Source organism: Scyliorhinus canicula, chromosome 4, assembly GCF_902713615.1.
Source record: "Scyliorhinus canicula chromosome 4, sScyCan1.1, whole genome shotgun sequence".
NCBI classification, from domain to species: domain Eukaryota; kingdom Metazoa; phylum Chordata; class Chondrichthyes; order Carcharhiniformes; family Scyliorhinidae; genus Scyliorhinus; species Scyliorhinus canicula.
Window position 1 is genome coordinate 17,877,493 of NC_052149.1, and position 19,058 is coordinate 17,896,550.

At 49.8% G+C, this 19,058-nt stretch overlaps 1 protein-coding gene and 1 long non-coding RNA gene across 2 annotated transcripts in view; one reads left to right on the forward strand and one right to left on the reverse strand.

Annotated features, from left to right (window-relative positions):
- Positions 1-19,058, forward strand: part of LOC119964385 — a 69,019-nt gene that overhangs the window by 37,125 nt on the left and 12,836 nt on the right. The window lies entirely within an intron of this gene.
- LOC119964384 (kynurenine--oxoglutarate transaminase 3-like) overlaps positions 1-19,058 on the reverse strand; it is an 89,092-nt gene that overhangs the window by 27,687 nt on the left and 42,347 nt on the right. Inside the window, exons 8-10 of the mRNA XM_038793782.1 lie at positions 14,713-14,833; positions 12,667-12,743; positions 8,385-8,474 (exon numbers count right to left, since the gene is read on the reverse strand). Of these exons, the coding sequence (XP_038649710.1) occupies positions 8,385-8,474; positions 12,667-12,743; positions 14,713-14,833 (288 nt within the window). The remainder of the gene's footprint in view (positions 1-8,384; positions 8,475-12,666; positions 12,744-14,712; positions 14,834-19,058) is intronic.

Consider the following 19,058-nt stretch of genomic DNA (forward strand, 5'->3'; position numbering starts at 1 on the left):
CTCTGCACACCCTCCAGTGCCAGTACGTCCTTTCTCAAGTAAGGAGAACAAAACTGAATACAATACTCCAGGTGTGGCCTCACTAACACCTTATACAGTTGCAACATAACCTCCCTAGTCTTAAACTCCATCCCTCTAGCAATGAAGGACAAAATTCCATTTGCCTTCTTAATCACCTGTTGCACCTGTAAACCAACCTTCTGTGACTCATGCACTAGCACACCCAGGTCTCTTTGCACAGCAGCATGCTTTAATATTTTATCGTTTAAATAATAATCCTGTTTGCTGTTATTCCTACCAAAATGGATAACCTCACATTTGTCAACATTGTATTCCATCAGCCAGACCCTAGCCCATTTACTTAACCTATCCAAATCCCTCTGCAGACTTCCAGTATCCTCTGCACTTTTCGCTTTACCACTCATCTTAGTGTCATCTGCAAACTTGGACACATTGCCCTTGGTCCCCAACTCCAAATCATCTATGTAAATTGTGAACAATTGTGGGCCCAACACGGATCCCTGAGGGACACCACTAGCTACTGATTGCCAACCAGAGAAACACCCATTAATCCCCACTCTTTGCTTCCTATTAATTAACCAATCCTCTATCCATGCTACTACTTTACCCTTAATGCCATGCATCTTTATCTTATGCAGCAACCTTTTGTGTGGCACCTTGTCAAAGGCTTTCTGGAAATGCAGATATACCACATCCATTGGCTCCCCGTTATCTACTGCACTGGTAATATCCTCAAAAAATTCCACTAAATTAGTTAGGCACGACCTGCCCTTTATGAACCCATGCTGCGTCTGCCCAATGGGACAATTTCTATCCAGATGCCTCGCTATTTCTTCCTTGATGATAGATTCCAGCATCTTCCCTACTACCGAAGTTAAGCTCAGATGGATTCGCTTCTGCACCGGGAATGGCGGAGGACCACAGCCTCCAGTGTGGAAGGATAGAGTTACATATGTCTGTTCCAGCTGACCTACTCTGTCTGCATGAGAAGTGAAATGGGGGATTTTGTAAGCACGCCACTTTTGTTGTGTATTCACGTTTGTTGCTAGTTGGCACAAAGCCACTTTGAATTTGTTTTTTCTAATAAAGCTCATGTTTGTTTTGTGCTTTTTGTGGTCTGCAAGTCTGTACTTTAAAAATACCGCGAAGAAACTGGCTATGAGGTGGTCGATCCACACTGCAAACACCCAAAAAAGAACTGCAGAAATCCAGTGGAGTAAGAAAAATGATCTCCATCCAAAAAAGATTAAACAGTTTAAAAACATGGCTATACCATAGCTGCCAATGGAAGGGTGCCGAATAATAGCAGCAACCATCGAAGGAACCAAAATTTAAAGAATCATTTTGGTGGAAGCAGCATCAAAAGAAGCTTGCCATGTGCTCTGCCTCAAAGTTCGGGAACAGCGCTCCCTCTACTATGAGTAGCAAGTAAGGTAACAACAACCCTGCAACTATTAAATTGAGAGCTAGAGGAATTTTGCAACACAGTCGGAAAGAAACAGGCTGAACTCGGGGTTACCTTGTTTGAAAGGGAAAAGAAAAACCGAGGCAATGCCAAAAACTTTGTGGCCCAGGATGGTGCCTGGGATGGAAAGTTTTTGCTATGAGGAGTGACCGGATAGGCTGGGTTTGATTTCCCTGGAGCAGAGGAGGCTGAGCAGGTATCTAATAAGAAGTGTACGAGAGGCATAGCTAGGGTAGAGCGTACAAATCTTCATCCCATGGTAGAGGTTAGAGGACATCGGTTTTAAGGTGAGAAGTGGTTTGGAGGGGGACCTGAGGAAACATTTTTTCACCCAGAGGGTGGTGGAAATATGGAACACCTTTCCTGAGAGGGTGGTGAAGGCAGATACTCTTACCACATTTAAGAAGCATCTGGACGAGCACCTAAATTGCCACAGTCGAGGTGGTTATGGACCAAGCATACAAAGTGGCAAAGATTGGTGGGAGACTAGAGGACTGGGAAATCTTTAGGGGGCAACAGAAAGCTACTAAAAAAAAGCTATAAAGAAGAGTTAGATAGAGTATGAGAGTAAACTTGCTCAGAATATTCCCCCTAATCGATATTCCCCCCCCCCCCAACCCGTCTCTCAGCTTAAAATGCTGCCTAAACTGCCTCCAAATCTTCAATGTGGCCACCACCAGCGGACTCAATGAATACTTTCCTGGAGCCATCGGAAGCGGCACCATTGCCAACGCCTGTAACCCCAACCCCCTACACAAGTCCACCTCAGTCTTTACCCACAGTGCCTCCCCCCCTCCCTGCTCCAACCCTGCACCTTCTCCGCATTTTCCGCCTAATAATAGTACAGCAAGTTTTGGAGGCCTCCCTGCACGCCCCCCCCACCCCCAATCCCCACCACCTGTCGTCCTCTCTGCAGAACCACCCTCCTAATCCTGACCACCTTCCCCCCAAATAGAACGAGGGGATCAATTTGTCCAACCCCCTGAAAAAGGATTTCAATAAAAAGGCCGTCAAGCACTAAAATAAAAACAAGACTTGCAGCAAACCATCCATTTTAACTGCCTGCACATTACCCATCAACGACAGAGGGAGGTTGTCCCACCTCGACAAATCGGCCTTCACCCTTCCCACCAAACTAGTGAAATAATATTTTTGGAACCCTCCCCATTCTCGGGCAGCCCCATGATCGGGCAACACGGTAGCACAAGTGGATAGCACTGTGGCTTCACAGCGCCAGGGTCCCAGGTTCGATTCCCCGCTGGGCCACTGTCTGTGCGGAGTCTGCACGTTCTCCCCATGTCTGCGTGGGTTTCCTCCGAGTGCTCCGGTTCCCTCCCACAGTCCAAAGACGTGCAGGTTAGATGGATTGGCCTCAATAAATTGCCCTTAGTGACCAAAAAGGTTAGGAGGGGTTATTGGGTTACGGGGATAGGGTGGATGTAAGGGCTTAAGTGGGTCGGTGCAAATCGATGGGCCGAATGGCCTCCTTCTGCACTGTATGTTCTATGTTCTCGGGCCACCTGCACCCCCAAGTACCTGAAGTGGGTTACCACCAAATCAAATGGCAGCCCCACCACCACCACCACTACTACCGACGGGGAGACCATAAAATACTCGCTCTTGCCTAAATTCAATTTATACCCAGAGAACGTTCTGAATCTCTGGACCAGCTCCATCATACTGCCCACCGCATTCCCGAATCTCTGGACCAGCTCCATCATACTCCCCACCGCATTCCCGAATCTCTGGACCAGCTCCATCATACTCTCCACCGCATTCCCGAATCTCTGGACCAGATCCATCATACTCCCCACCGCATTCCCGAATCTCTGGACCAGCTCCATCATACTCCCCGCCGCATTCCCGAATCTCTGGACCAGATCCATCATACTCCCCACCGCATTCCCGAATCTCTGGACCAGCTCCATCATACTCCCCACCGCATCCCTGAATCTCTGGACCAGCTCCATCGTACTCCCCACCGCATTCCCGAATCTCTGCACCAGCTCCATCATACTCCCCACCGCATTCCTGAATCTCTGGACCAGCTCCATCATACTCTCCACCGCATTCCCGAATCTCTGGACCAGATCCATCATACTCCCCACCGCATTCCCGAATCTCTGGACCAGCTCCATCATACTCCCCGCCGCATTCCCGAATCTCTGGACCAGATCCATCATACTCCCCACCGCATTCCCGAATCTCTGGACCAGCTCCATCATACTCCCCACCGCATCCCTGAATCTCTGGACCAGCTCCATCGTACTCCCCACCGCATTCCCGAATCTCTGCACCAGCTCCATCATACTCCCCACCGCATTCCCGAATCTCTGGACCAGCTCCATCATACTCCCCACCGCATCCCTGAATCTCTGGACCAGCTCCATCGTACTCCCCACCGCATTCCCGAATCTCTGGACGAGCTCCATCATACTCCCCACCGCATTCCCGAATCTCTGGACCAGCTCCATCATACTCCCCACCACATTCCTGAATCTCTGGACCAGATCCATTGTACTCCCCACTGATGTGCTCAGTTCCGAGATATACAACAGCAGATCACTGGCATACAGGGATACCCTATGTACCCCCCCCCCCCCCCCCCCCCCCCCCCACTATCTCCTTCCAGAGCCCCGAGCTCTTCCATTGACCCGAGGCAATGGCTAAGGGTTCTATAGCCAATGCAAACAACAGGAGGCACACCTGTCACGTACTCCGGTGCAGCGCAATGTACCCAGAGCTCACGTTGCTCGTTCGAACACTTGCCATCAGCTCCTTATACAACAGCCACACCCACGCCACGAACCTTGGCCCAATCCCAAATCTATCCAATACCGCCATAAAGTACCTCCACTCTTCAATCAAACGCCTTCTCTGCGTCTAGCGCCACCACCACCTCCATTACCTTTCCCTCCCCTGGATACAGGGCCACATTCAACAACTTCGTCACATTCAAAAACAGCTGCCTTCCCTTCACAAATTCCGCCCGATCCTCGCCAATCACCTTCGGGAGACATCCCTCCAACTTTGACGCCATCATCTTTGCCAATATCTTGGCATTTACATTCAGTAGAGATATGGGCCTGTACGACCCACACTCCACTGAATCTATCCTTCTTTAGCAGCAACAAAATAGAAGCTTGCCCCATCATTTGTGGCAAGACACCCCTACCTATCGCATCCTCAAACATTCCCATCATCAGGGCACCAACTTGTCCTTAAATTTCTTACAAAATTCAACTGGGAACCAGTCAGGCCCCGCCGCCTTTCCTACCTGCACACTACAAACTGTAAATAATAACAGCTCTCGCTCAATTCAATGTGTGCCTCAGTTCATTCACAGTCCTTGGAATCCACCTCAGGTGACCTTTAAGACTGTATTTGCATTATAAGATCCTAACTGATCCCATCGCAGAGTTGAGGGTCAGACTGAGAATATGATGGCTCTGATTTTAACTCAGGTCATGTGTCAGGCCACCGAGTGGGGAGGGGAGTTGGAAGCTCACCCACTGTTGTAGAAACCAGCCTGGGCCTCAATTAAGTCCTACTGACCAATCCCAGGTGGTAAATTCTTCATCCTCAAAATCATAAGCTGTTGGGTGGGGTTCAAGAGCAGAAGGGGGGGGGGGGGGGGTCTGAAATTTCCTTGTGGTGCTTAGGTTTTAGGTAGAATTCACTCCTGCTGCTCATGGTCTCCCACAAGAAGACAGGAACACACAGGAATTCACCAAGTCTCCTTAGGCAGCACCTTCCAAACCCATGACCATTACCATCTAGAAGAACAAAGGCAGCAGACACATGGAAACACCACCACCTGGAACTTCTCCTCCAAGCCACTCACCATCCTGACTTTGAAATATAATCGCCGTTCCTTCACTGTCACGGAGTTACAATCCCGGACTGCCCTCACCAACAGCATTGTGGGTGTACCTCCACCACATGGACAGCAGTTCAAGAAAACAGCTCGCCTCCACCTTCTCACGGGCAATTACGGAGGGGCGACAAATGCTGGCCTGGCCAGTGGTACCCAATTCCCTTGAACACTTAAAAAAAAATTTCGGTCTCACTTGGGGGCAGCTCCTCTTTGTCCCAGATTGAACAGGCAGGAGGGCTATAGCCACTTCCATTCATAGGCTAGAGCTAAAATTGGAGTCAGTCCCATTGACAACATTGTGATCCGACATAATTTTGGAAAGAATGCCACCAACTTTGACCAAGCAGGTTAAAATGACTGACAGGAGGATCCTGTTGGCTCCACTGTGGCTAAGTAACCCTGGCATTTTAACAGGGATGAAAATCACTCCTAAGGTATATTTTTTTACAGGTGGAGAGGAGTTACAGAATCTTTGAAACAAGTAGTAAAGAGAAATATTGCTACTCCATAGCCTCAACAAATTATTCCCAATGTAAGCAAACTGGGGCTATTCGAGTTGAGATGAGTCCTCCAGAAAAGAACAAGCCTCCAGTTACAATCGGTGGCACCATACCAGAAACTTGCCCAAGCTGAACAAATCAGACAAGGTTTGGATCAGAGACCTAGGGAGAGAAGGTATTATCATTCAAAGGGCAGCACGGTAGCATTGTGGATAGCACAATCGCTTCACAGCTCCAGGGTCCCAGGTTCGATTCTGGCTTGGGTCACTGTCTGTGCGGAGTCTGCACATCCTCCCCGTGTGTGCGTGGGTTTCCTCCGGGTGCTCCGGTTTCCTCCCACAGTCCAAAGATGTGCAAGTTAGGTGGATTGGCCATGATAAATTGCCCTCAGTGTCCAAAATTGCCCTTAGTGTTGGGTGGGGTTGCTGGGTTATGGGGATAGGGTGGAGGTGTTGACCTTGGGTAGGGTGCTCTTTCCAAGAGCCAGTGCACACTCGATGGCCGAATGGCCTCCTTCTGCACTGTAAATTCTATGAAATCATCAACGATCTTACTTGATTCATATCACAGAAAGCACAATAAGAATTAAGGAACAGGAGAAATCTGGGGTGGAATTCGCCCGTACCCGGCGGGGCGGTGGTCCCGGCGGGACGGAGTGGCGTGAACCACTCTGGCATCGGGCCACCCCAAAGGTACGGAATCCTCCGCACCATCAGGGGCTAGGCCTGCCCAAGAGTGGTTGGTGCCCCGCCGGCTGGCGTGGAAGGCCTTTGGCGCCGCGCCAGCCGGGACTCCGCCGGCCGGCGAGGGTCTGCGCATGCGCGGGAGCGTCAGCGGCTGCTGACGTCATCCCCGCGCATGCTCAGAGGGGGTCGGCCATCGCGGATGCCTACACAGCCAGCACGTAGGAAAATAGTGCCCCCATGGCACAGGCCCGCCCGCGGATCGGTGGGCCTCGATCCCGGTCAACCTCCGTTGTTCTAATGAAAACAGTCCGAGTCCCACCAGGGTTGGTTTAGCTCAATGGGCTAGACAGCTGGTTTGTGATGCAGAACAAGGCCAGCAGCGCGGGTTCAAATACTGTAACAGCTGAGAATTCTGAATTCTCCCTCCGTGTACCCAAGCAGGCGCCGGAATGTGGTGACTAGGGGCTTTTCACAGTAACTTCATTGCAGTGTTAATGTAAGTCTACTTGTGACAATAAAAAATATTATCTATTCAGCCTCTCCACATAGTAACATCCTCCAGACCAGGCAACATCCTGGTAAACCTCCATACAGCTGTAGCATGACGAACCAGGTTTTATACTCGCACTGCAAGGAAATGTTGATGTATTAATATTGGAATTTTGCCACAAGTTTTCAAAGTATTTGTCCTCGCTGAACATTTTAATTTAGATAGATATCGGAGGCAGTGCTGTAAACGAAGGACCATTTTGTAACTTCCTGAATTTCAGCTCAGATTTGCTTTGCTTCCTTTGTATTGTAAACAGCCTGAAATTATGATGAAAGGTTTGTACCGATTGGAAATAAGTTAACACAAAAATTAGGCCTAATCTGAGACACATATGCACAGCAAATTTAAAATTGTACCACTTTCTGAGGATGAGCTGCTGACCAGGAAGTCCCATTCCCACATGGAATTAAAATATAACTGTAACAAAAAAAGAGCTGTGCAGCCCAGTGGTACCAGGGCAGCAGAAATGAAGATAGGTTCACGATCGGAGCTCCAGTTTTTCAGCTGGACTATCATACAGGAAGGTGCTGAGCAGCCACTTAAAGTGCTGCAGCGGGCAAGGTCTGGAACCCAATAAGGAAGCTGATCCGACCTTTGAAAAGAAAGCACACCAAGAAACGAGACAGCTGAACGTTTCAATGTAAACAGAATTTGATTGCAGAGTAAAAATTCTCAAATACTTGTGGTTGTTGTTTTTTTTTTGTTTGGTTTATACTCGAACTACCAGCTGTCCAGTCATGGGGCCGGTTTAGCCCAGTTGGCTGGTTCATGATGCAGAGTGAGGCCAGGTCAGCAGCGCGGGTTCGATTCCCGTACCGGCTAAGGTTATTCATGAAGGCCCGGCCTTCTCAACCTTGCCCCTCGCCTGAGGTGTGGTGATCCTCAGGTTAAACTACCACCAGTCAGCTCTCTCCCTCAAAAGGGTAAAGCAGCCTATCGTGACCTCGGACTATGGAGACATTAATTAATATATTTAAACAGTTTTAGTGGCTAATAAAAGCTAAACATTCAAGCATTCATAAACAGATTCAATAGTAATTTTCAAACAAGAAATTAATAAATAATTATGGGGGTGGTGAGGGGAATTACAGGGTTATGCAGCACAAGTAAAAGGAGCAGGACTAACTGGATAGCATTTTCAAAGAGCTGGCATCACAGGAACGATGAGGTGAATGGCCTCCTTCTGTGCTGGAATCTTCGATGATTAAACCGTTCAAGCAGGGAGCATGGATTGTTTTCTGAAGTAATCGTTAATTATAAGGATTTTAGAGTTAAACCTTCGTACCTGAATAGGAGTGCAGCAAGTATAAATGGTGTTCTGTTGAACAGTCTGCAGATGTTTTATCAGGTGTTCTGGACCAATAGACCAACCAAGCTGCCAGAGAGGATAAAAGCCAAACCGTAAATAATTATCCTTTTCATTTTGTACAAACTAAACATTACATTTTTTAAAAACTAGAAAAAAAATTCACTGAGATAGCGCCTTTCACAATCTCAAATGCCTGAGTCTTTTACAGGTAATTAAGTATTTTGAAGTATAGTCATTATTGTAATGTAGGAAACATAGTAGCACAAGAAGTAACCACAGACAGCAATATGATCATCACCAGGCAATTGTTTTTCAGTGATGCTGATTGAGGGAGAAATATTGGCCAGAAACTTGGGGATAACTCCCCCTGTTCTTCTTTGAAATAGTACCAGGAGATCTATTATGCCTGCCAAAAAGGATGGAGTCCACACCAAGTTGCAAATGCTTCCCAACCGAGTGAGTAAAGCCGGCCGGTTCTATACCAGAAGCTTACGCTTGTTCCGCCCCTTTTAGTGGAGAGTGCAAATGATCCTATGGATTCTGGGAGGACCAGATCCCCGATACGATAGGCTTCGGCAGGGCCTAGCCACCTCCCTCTTCCTCAAAGTCTGAAGGACTGCTGGTCCTCGGGCCCGGATCCTCTGGAACCATTGGGGACATAAGGTGGGCGGCCCGCCCATAGGTGAGCCAAATGCCGCTGTAACTGCTAGTTCCCAACCTGAACCCGATAAGACACCGGACCAGTCTGCCGAAGTATAGTCCTGGAGAACCAACAGGCACAGAAGGCGAAATTTCGAACAAATACTTAGTCTATCTGGGCAAAGACTGGGTGGATCACGTGGAGCAAGGCTGCGCACCTGTTGATCCTGGGCACAACGCACCTTTGCCCTGATATCCGGAATTAATAAACCCAACTGAATGCGGAGTCACCAGCATTAGAAGCTCCACCTGAGCCACCTCGTTATGATGTGTGGTGAGGTCTGGTACGCAAACAAAAATCTGGCCAAGCGCGTGTCCAATGAGCCCGTTTTCTGCTCGTGGGGGCCCAGCTTGAAGGTTTGGATGGCCCTCTTTAACCAAACCGTTGTATACCCGGTGAAGAGGGGTGGCCGTTCTCACATGCCAATTGCCATTGGTCTTAAGAAATGCTGAAAAGTCAGCCCTCTTAAAGGAATAAAAGCAAATTACTACGGATGCTGGAATCTGAAATTGTCCCTCTTAAAGGAAGCCCCGTTGTCTGTCAAGGACCTCAGTGATGCCATGCGTGGAAAAGGAGAGATGCATCTTCTCCAGCGTCACATTAGAGGTTATGGTCTCCATCTGATGGACCTCTAACAATTTGGAATAGATATCCACTAACAAGAGGAACGTTGAGCCCATGAAGGGGCCAGCGATGTCCGCAGGGATCCAGGAACATGGGCTGCCCGGCCACTCCCAAAGGTCGAGAGGTACGGCAGCGGGCTGTTGCTGGCATTCCTAGAAAATGGGACATTGTTGAGCCAACTTTTCAATGTCTGCATAGAGTCCCGGCCACCGCACAAAGCTTTGTGCTAGCATTTTCATCTTTGTCACCCCGGGTGCCCGTAGTACAATTCACGCAACACGAGTGCCTGGCTGGTAGCTGGGATCACAACCCGTGTGCCCCAAAGTAGGACCCAGTCTTCAAAACCAAGTTCAGACAGCCTGGAAGAAAAAGCCCGTAGTTCCCCGGGCAACTGTTGATGCTGATCACCCAGAGATGTCAAACCAGGGCAACGATGCGATCCATCCGGATCCATTCATGGGCAGCACGGTAGCATAGTGGTTAGCACAATTGCTTACAGCTCCAGGGTCCCAGGTTCGATTCCCGGCTTGGGTTACTGTCTGTGCGGAATCTGCACATTCTCCCCGTGTGTGCGTGGGTTTCCTCCGGGTGCTCCGGTTTCCTCCCACAGTCCAAAGATGTGCAGGTTAGGTGGATTGGTCATGCTAAATTGCCCTTAGTGTCCAAAATTGCCCTTTGTGTTGGGTGGAGTTACTGGGTTATGGCATTGGCATAGAGATCCTCTATTGGGTATCACTCCATTCACGAGGCGGTATTAATTGCTCATTTATAGTTGCTGCAGAGGCATACGGTCCTATTCGCTTTCAGAACCAAGACCACCGGTGCAGCCAATCAGGCCAAATGATGTCCAGGATCTCCAGGGGGTCGGGTTCTGTGTTCACCTTTCCCACCAAATCAAAGATATGGGCCATGCCCTGAAAACAAACGTGGTTGAGCCTCCAGGTTGATATGGATTTTGGCTACGGCACCTTGGATGGTCCCAAGACCGGGCTGTAAAACCTGGCCCAGCCCTCCGGACCCTACCTGTAGGATGCGGTGCCAGTTCAAGCAGAGGTGGCGTAGCCAATTGCACCCCAGGAGGCTGGGACCATCGCCTGGAACTATAATCGATCAGAGAGAATTGGACTGATTGTTGACCATAAACAATGGCGGTCTGCACCATCTGCAATTGTTCCCCAGTGTATGTAGCCAAATGAGAGGAGGTGGTCACCAAAATCAAAGCTGAATACTGTTGAATGTGCCCTGGCCCACTATCGACACTGCCGGCCCCCGTGTCCAGTTCCATGGTCAGTTACCTACACAGGGATGAGGATGGCGACCATGGCAATGGAGCTACATCTTGGCCTCCTCTCCATCTAGACTTTCGCCGATCTCGACCAGTGTGCTGGAACCATTGGGGTCTGCATTGTCGGCAGCCACGCCGACAACGGCAGCTGCATGTTGCACATGGACGCATATTGCCATAAGCTAGTTCAGGAAAAGGTTCTGGTTGTGGATGCTGGTTTGACGACCATTGGTCAGGGCCCCATCGCTCGCCTGCTTGACCGGGTTTTGGGGGTGGGGGGGGCGGTGATGGGAGGGGGTACCACACGAAGATCCGTGTCCCAGGGCATTGACCTCCATTACCTGGATCTCTTGAATGCACCTCGCTCCACGCTCTCTCAAGACAGGGCAATCTGGAGGGCCTGGTGGAACGTCAAAGTGGGCTCACCCAGGAGCCACTGCTGGATCACAGCGTCATTGATGCCGCAGACAAGGCGATCCTGTAACGCTTCTGAGGGGGAGGCGGTCCCATATTCTCAAAATTCAGCAAAGCTGCATAGTCGGGTCATTCAGTCACAAACTCAACTGGGGAACATGCTGTTGCATTAAGGTGGTATCTCCAGACGATAACAGATGGATGCAGGCTAAAATGCCACCCAACGAGCCCCACAACCTGGGCGAAGGTATTGGTGTCCAGCACCATGGATAACCTCATACGTCTGAGCCCTACACGTTGTCAGCAAGATCACCGTTCATCTTCAGTGATAATATTCGTGTGAAAATAGCAGCTCATGTGCTCTGCATATCGGACCCAGCATCGAACGAGTCTAAGTGGCCAAACAGACGGATCACGGGTCCTGACCTGCAACTTCAGTCTCAGGAGGTGGCTGAGCAGGAAGGCCTCAGTTGACCGAGGACTGTTTTTGCTCCTCATCACCAGTATTATTTCCGCACCGAGTTATGAGGTTAAACAGGAGGTTTATTTCAAAGTACAAGAACAGAGTTCAAGCAAGTGCGACCCAGCCGAGTGAGTGCCGGCCGGTTCTAGCCTGGCTGTGTTTATACCGGAAGCTAGGTGTAGCTCCGAACCTTTTAGTGGGGAAGCGCATCTTCCCTAAGGGACTCTGGGAAGACCAGATTCCTGACGCCATAAGCTTCGGCAGGGCCTATGTTATGATTATGACAGGATCTTTCCTCCTGAGAGAGAGTGCGAGTGACGGAGCCTTGATGTATTTCTTCATCAAAATACAGATCCTCAGACAGTGCAGCACCCCCTCAGCATTGCACTGGAGTGTCAGCCTAGATTTTGTTCACAAAAGGGAAAATGCTGGAAAATCTCAGCAAGTCTGGCAGCATCTGTAGGGAGAGAAAAAAGAGCTAACGTTTCTAGTCCAATGACTCTGTCAAAGCTCTGACAAAGATGCTGCCAGACTTGCTGAGATTTTCCAGCATTTTCCCTTTCATTTCAGATTTCAGCATCCTCAGTAATTTGCTTTTATCTAGATTTTGTTCAAGTCTTTGGAATGGGTCTTGAACTCATAATCTTCGAACTCAAGAGGTGAGAGTACTACCCACTGAGTCACGGCTCAATGATCAGAGGCTTTACGCCGAGGTAATCTGACATGTTATGTAATGAGCTGCTGACTTTTAGTCCAAAACAAGCAAACTCACCTTCCAGCCAGTCACACTAAACGCTTTGCCAGCACTTCCTATGGTAATAGTCCTCTCCCACATTCCTGGCAAAGTGGCTATGAAAGTGAAGAGAAGAAAATATATCAGATGAAAACAATTGACCATATAACAGTGTTGTATTAAAGAACTAAAAAACATAACGCAGTACACACCAGCCCAGTGAAAACACAAGGGATTCAAACATAGCTCAGTCTGCAGAGGAAAACTATGGATGAACCCATGTGGAGGTGTGGTTGTTGTGTTCGTTCCCAATCACTATCCAGTAGTTTGAAGGATCTTGCTTGACCAATGATACTCCCTTTGATAAAATGACCCACTTGGTTTGGGGCAGATTTTCATCCATTTTCCCACACAAAATCAGGCAGCAGAGATCCTGCCAGGATCTCTCTCTGAATGTCCAACTGCATCCCATCCAGGGAAACTAGCCCTGGCCAAGGTACCCATATATGGCAAGGGCAGGAAGAGGCAATGACTGGCTGGATGAGTTACCAGATGGCAATCAATACCCCTGGAAATGTAACCCACCATGGAATCAATGGTTTCAGGGAATAAAGCAAAGATAAAGAGAGCAAGTCCACCTTTAATTGTTGCATGTTAAATAGGAAAAGGCTAGCAGAAGTCAATCAGGTCATTAATGATTTTTGATGAGGGCAGCAAGTTTAACATTATTTAGTTACAATACGGCAAATGTTATAAAGTTGCCGAGATGCATGTTTTTTTCCATAGCTCTCGACCAACATATGTGTCTAGCACTGTTGCTTCACAGCGCCAGGGATCTGGGTTCGATTCACCGCTTGGGTCACTGTCTGTGCGGAGTCTGCACGTTCTCCCCGTGTGTGCGTGGGTTTCCTCCGGGTGCTCCGGTTTCCTCCCAGTCCAAAGATGTGCGGGTTCGGTGGATTGGTTACGCTGAGTTGCCCTGTAGTGTTCAAAAGTTAGGTGGGGTTGCTGGTTTACAGGGAGTTAGGCTGGAGGTGTGGGCTAAGGTAGGGTGTTCTTTCAGGGGCTCGATGGGTTGAATGGCCTCCTTCTGCACTGTAAATTCTATGATTTATTTAAAGTTCATGTATTTTGTATTCTGTTCGCCAGCATTGACTGAATTGCCATTGTTTCATATTAGTTAAGGCACTGTATAATTCTTAGTGTCATCCATGGTAAAAAAGGAAGCTTAACAGGGACTACAAAATTAAAACTTCCAGAGAATTTACATCAATGTTTCTCAAAGTATTCTTGCTAAATCGAGCTGGCAAATCAGACCAGATCTGTTAAGGCAGGTCACGAATCTTCCCTCGTAGAAGGCAGTGTTGATCCAAGAGGCTGGGAAGAGCATAAAGAGAAAGTATTTCATACCCATAATGGAAAAAAAAAATGTAGCAGAGGAGAAACTCATGTCAAAGATCCATTTGAATGATAAAACCACACAATTACTGTTCACCATTAAAGTGAGGACTGGTAGCTTTGCTGGTCTGTTTGGAGACAATGCTCAACGACAGCCAGAACACAATGTCGTCTAGTTAAACCTCAGCCAGCAGACCTGTCGTAGTGAGTCTCGAGAAAACTTTAAAATGCTTCCCGAAAATTATTCTTGGGGTGGAGGCAGAGTTGATGACAACACTTCCTCGCCTACAGAGTGCAGTCTTCACCTCAGCGGGTTTATAGAAACTGTACTTTACATCAGTTAGAGAAAAGCTATGAAGTTTTGTCCTCGAGAAAAGAACAAGCAATTATATAGAGCCTCGAACATAGAGAAAAGTCTCAAAGCCCAACATAGGCATGCAATCAGACAGAAATTCACATTTAGCCGAAGGAGGGGCTATCAAGACACCTGACCAAATGTTTGCTCGAAGATGTAGGTTTTAAGGAGTTCCTTAAAAAAGAGAGAGGTAGAAATGTTTAAGGACGGACTTTCAGAGAGAAGGGCCCACACAGCTGATGTGAAGTATTGTTTTTATGATATGCGCACACCCCAGTACAGGTCCGTCTTCTTTGGTGACTTTTTCAATAATCTGACATGTTCAATATTACCTATTTTGACGTGCTTATGTCCACTGTACACGATCCACTCGTACACCTCGTCGCTGATACAGAGAACATCATGTTTAATGCACAGGTCTGCAATTATCTTCAGCTCTTCCATTTTAAATATCTAAATGCATAAACCACAGTTCATTAGGAAAGAAAAAGAGCTCCTGGTCAAAGCGGTAATTTGGCTATTTGTTTTTTTAAGGCTAGGCTAATTAAAAAACAAACTCCATCCTTATAAAAGCTGCAAAAGCAGCACTCAAGTGGCACACAACAGTGCAAAACTCTAATCACAATGTTCATCCTAACCCATTCAAACAAATGGGTTACTGACAGCATTGCTATCAGATAATCTGTGCCAATTGTTTATCAACAAAGTCTTCTGGCCCTGCATCGTCATTTTTATTTTGAAGGGCAGTAACAGTTGCAAAGCCTCTTCCGTTTCATTGATTTGAGGAAGTACAGCTACAACACTTGATAAGACAGCTTTAATGGAAGCTATGACATTTTCAGAAAGCAGAAGCACAAATTGTAAATTAAGAGAAAATAATAAACATCCAAGATTTAGAGAAACAGAGAAACACACATGCCTTGTTATAACCCGCATGGGACTCGTCCAGTTGGGGTGGATTGTTCATTAATGCCCCAACCCACCCATCACCCACTCTCCTTCACAATCCCAGGGCACTCGTCCATACAGAGGCTGGCAGACGCCGCAGAGATGAGGAACCTCCTGGAGGACCTGTCAAACGTGAGTAGTGATTGCCTTACTGACTGACCCATCCCTCCCACTGACCACATGTCCATTCTCCCGCAGGTCCTCCAGCCAACGGCACCGGCCCATCGCGGGTGGTACCATCTCCTGACTCAGAGGAGAACACCTCGGACGAGAGCTCGAAGAATGCATAATCGCGGCACTGCTGTCATCCCCACGCTCCACCAGCACAGATACACACCGCAGTGGGACATGTTAGTGGACAGGCTTCTGGAGCACAATCCGGTGAGCCCCACAATGCTGATGATACACATCTGGTGGAGGCAGGAACCTCCAGACGAGACAGCAGTTAAGAGGGCTGCTGGATCCCTGGACGCAGCTTGATGCTAAGCCTCTGGAACAGGGTTAGCCGGAGCTGATGGAGATGATAGGGAGCAGCTGGGACATACAGAGGGAGATGTCAGCATCTTGCCAGCAGATCCATAGCCGATTGGAGGAGCCCCGGATGCTACGGGCGCAGGAGATGGCACCGGCTGAGTGGCACCGAAGCCAACACTGGTAGGGTGGTGACCGCAGTGGAGAGCCTGGCACATGATGTTGGCACCATTAGAGAAGGTGTCGCACAGTTGGTGACGGCCATGGCGGAGGATTTCGGCAGTATGTCTGCCTCACTGGGGGATGTCAGCCAGTATCAGGATGACCTTGATGGGGTTCTGCAGGACATGTCCCACTCCCAGATGGGAATGGCCGAAGCGCTGCGGAGCTTGTCCCAGTCGCAAGTGGGCAAGGCTGAGGCGCTGCAGAGCATGTCTCAGTCACTGTGGAGTATCGCTGAGAGCTTCTACATGATGGTGCGGACCATGGGGAGGCGCCGGGGCTGGCAGAGCCAGATGATGCTGGGGCAGCCAGGGCTCAAACCAGTTGGCCCTCTGTCCCAAGGCGGATCCTAGGGCCCTATGGCACCGACCGGGAAGAGGGGCGCTGCGTAGCCCCTCAACGGGCAGCACGGTAGCACAGTGGTTAGCACAATTGTTTCACAGCTCCAGGGTCCCAGGTTCGATTCGTTGCCGAGTCACTGTCTGTCCGGAGTCTGCACGTTCTCCCCATGTCTGCGTGGGTTTCCTCCGGGTGCTCCGGTTTCCTCCCACAGTCCAAAGATTTGCAGGTTGGGTGGATTGGCCATGATGAATTTCCCCTGAGTGTCCAAAATTGCCGTTAGTGTTGGGTGGGGTTACTGGGTTATGGGGATAGGGTGGAGGTGTGGGCTTGGGTAGGGTGCTCTTTCCGAGAGCTAGGAGGGCTAGGCACGTCAAGGATCACTGAGGGCACCAGGGCAGGAGTGGACCATCGGGAGAGTGGGGGCCTATATTGAACAATAAACACCCTTGTGCAGGACCAGGAGGCTACCTCTGTCACTTTCCTTTGCAATGCATCACTGCGTGCAGGTGATGTGTGTGAGTGAGCACTCAGCAGACAGGCAGGGGTCAGTCTATGGCATAGATTGAGTAGCACCAGCATTCTGCTCTCTGGAGGTTATCACCACACTGCCTTCGACAGTGACTCGCTAACAGTGCCGACACAGTCCCAGCACCCTGGAATGATGTGACGCATACCCTGGGAGAATGGGGGTGGTGGGTGGGCAAGGTTGAGATGACGGACGAGGCCACGTCCTAGGTGAAGCAGGTGAGTATGAGGGCCTCCTTGGCCTTCCGGGCTTGCCAGGTCATCGTCCTGCAGTCTCCGGCTGTGCCTCAGATTCCTCCCTGGCCTCGTCCTCCAGCCCCTGCTGGTCTGGCGCCTCCCCATCCTTGGAGGTGGCCACATGTTTCTCATCACCAACCTCCAGCTCGTCGCCCTGCTGCTGTGTCAGGTTATGGAGAACACAGCAGGCCACAGCAAAGCAGGCGATCCTCCGGGTGGTGTACTGGAGTACACCACTGGAGCGAACGAGGCATCGGAATGCTTCTCGAGTCCGATGCACCTCTCAGTGACCCAGAGCCGGGATCGAACCTGGGACCTCAGCGCCGTGAGGCGGTTGTGCTAACCACTAGGCCACCGTGCTGCCCTTTGAGGACTTTGATGATGGTGGCAGACGTTATGTCGGGGTCCGGGATAGTGAAGGGCAAACTGGAGTACTCATCGACCACACTGGGGAAATACATGTTACGGTCGGTGGAGGGAAGGAGCCCTTTGAAGTCCACGCTAAGGCGTTCAAAGGGGCGGGAGGCCTTCACCAGGCACGCGCGATTCGGCTGGTAGAAGTGCGGTTTGCATTCCGCACAGATCTGGCAGTCCCTGGTGATTGTCCTGACTTCCTCGACGGAGTAGAGCAGATTGCGGGCCTTGATGAAGTGGTACAACCATGTGACTCCTGGGTGACAAAGATTGTCGTGCAGGGTCCAGAGTCGGTCTACTTGTGCGTTGGCACATGTACCTCGGGATAGGGCATCTGGGGGCTCGTTGAGCTTACCGGGACGATACAAAATCTCGTAATTGTAGGTGGAGAGCTCGATCCTCCACCTCAAGATTTTATCGTTCTTGATCTTGCTCCGCTGTGTGTTGTTAAACATAAAGGCTACCGACCGTTGGTCAGTGAGGAGAGTGAATCTCCTGCCGGCCAGGTAATGCCTCCAATGCCGCACAGCTTCAACGATGGCTTGGGCCTCTTTTTCAACAGAGGAGTGCCGAATTTCAGAGGCATGAAGGGTGCGGCCAGCCTGCCAGCCTGCCACGGGCCTGCCAGCCTGATTGAGCGTAGCGGCTAGAGCGACGTCTGATGCGTCGCTTTCCACTTGAAAGGGCAACGTCTTGCCGACTGCGTGCATTGCGGCCTTGGCAATGTCGGCTCTAATACGGTTGAAGGCCTGTTGAGCCTCGGCCGTCAGGGTAAAAAGGGTAGACTGGATGAGTGGGTGGGCCTTGTCCGCATAGTTTGGGACCCACTGGGCGTAGTACGAAAATAACCCCAGGGGTTATTTGTGTAGGCCCAGAGGGCCTTGGGGCAGTGGGGAAGGGGGAGCTCCATGAGGGGGCGCATGCGGTCGGGATCAGGCCCCAGAACTCCATTCTGGACCACATAGCCGAGGATGGCTAAGTGGTTCGTGCTGAATACGCACTTCTCCTTGTTATAGGTGAGGTTTAGGAGAGTGGCAGTGCGGAGAAATTTGGCAAGGTTAGCATAGTGGTCCTGCTGATCGTGGCCGCAGATGGTGACATTATCTAGGTACGGGAAAGTGGCCTGCAGCCCGTACCGGTCGACCATTCGGTCCATCTCCCTTTGGAAGACCGAGACGCCGTTGGTGACGCCGAAGGGAACCCTGAGAAAGTGGTAGAGGCGGCAATCTGCCTCGAAGGCAGTGTATGGGCGGTCCTCCTTACGGATGGGGAGCTGGTGGTAGGCGGATTTCAGGTTCACAATTGAGAGGAGCCGGTACTGTGCAATCTGATTGACCATATCAGATGTGCGAGGGAGGGGGTACGCATCGAGCTGCATGTACCGATTGATGGTCTGGCTGTAGTCCACGACCATCCTGTGTTTCTCCACAGTTTTCACCACTACCACTTGGGCTCTCCAGGGGCTGTTGCTGGCCTCGATAATACCTTCCCGAAGCAGCCACTGGACTTCGGAAGCAGT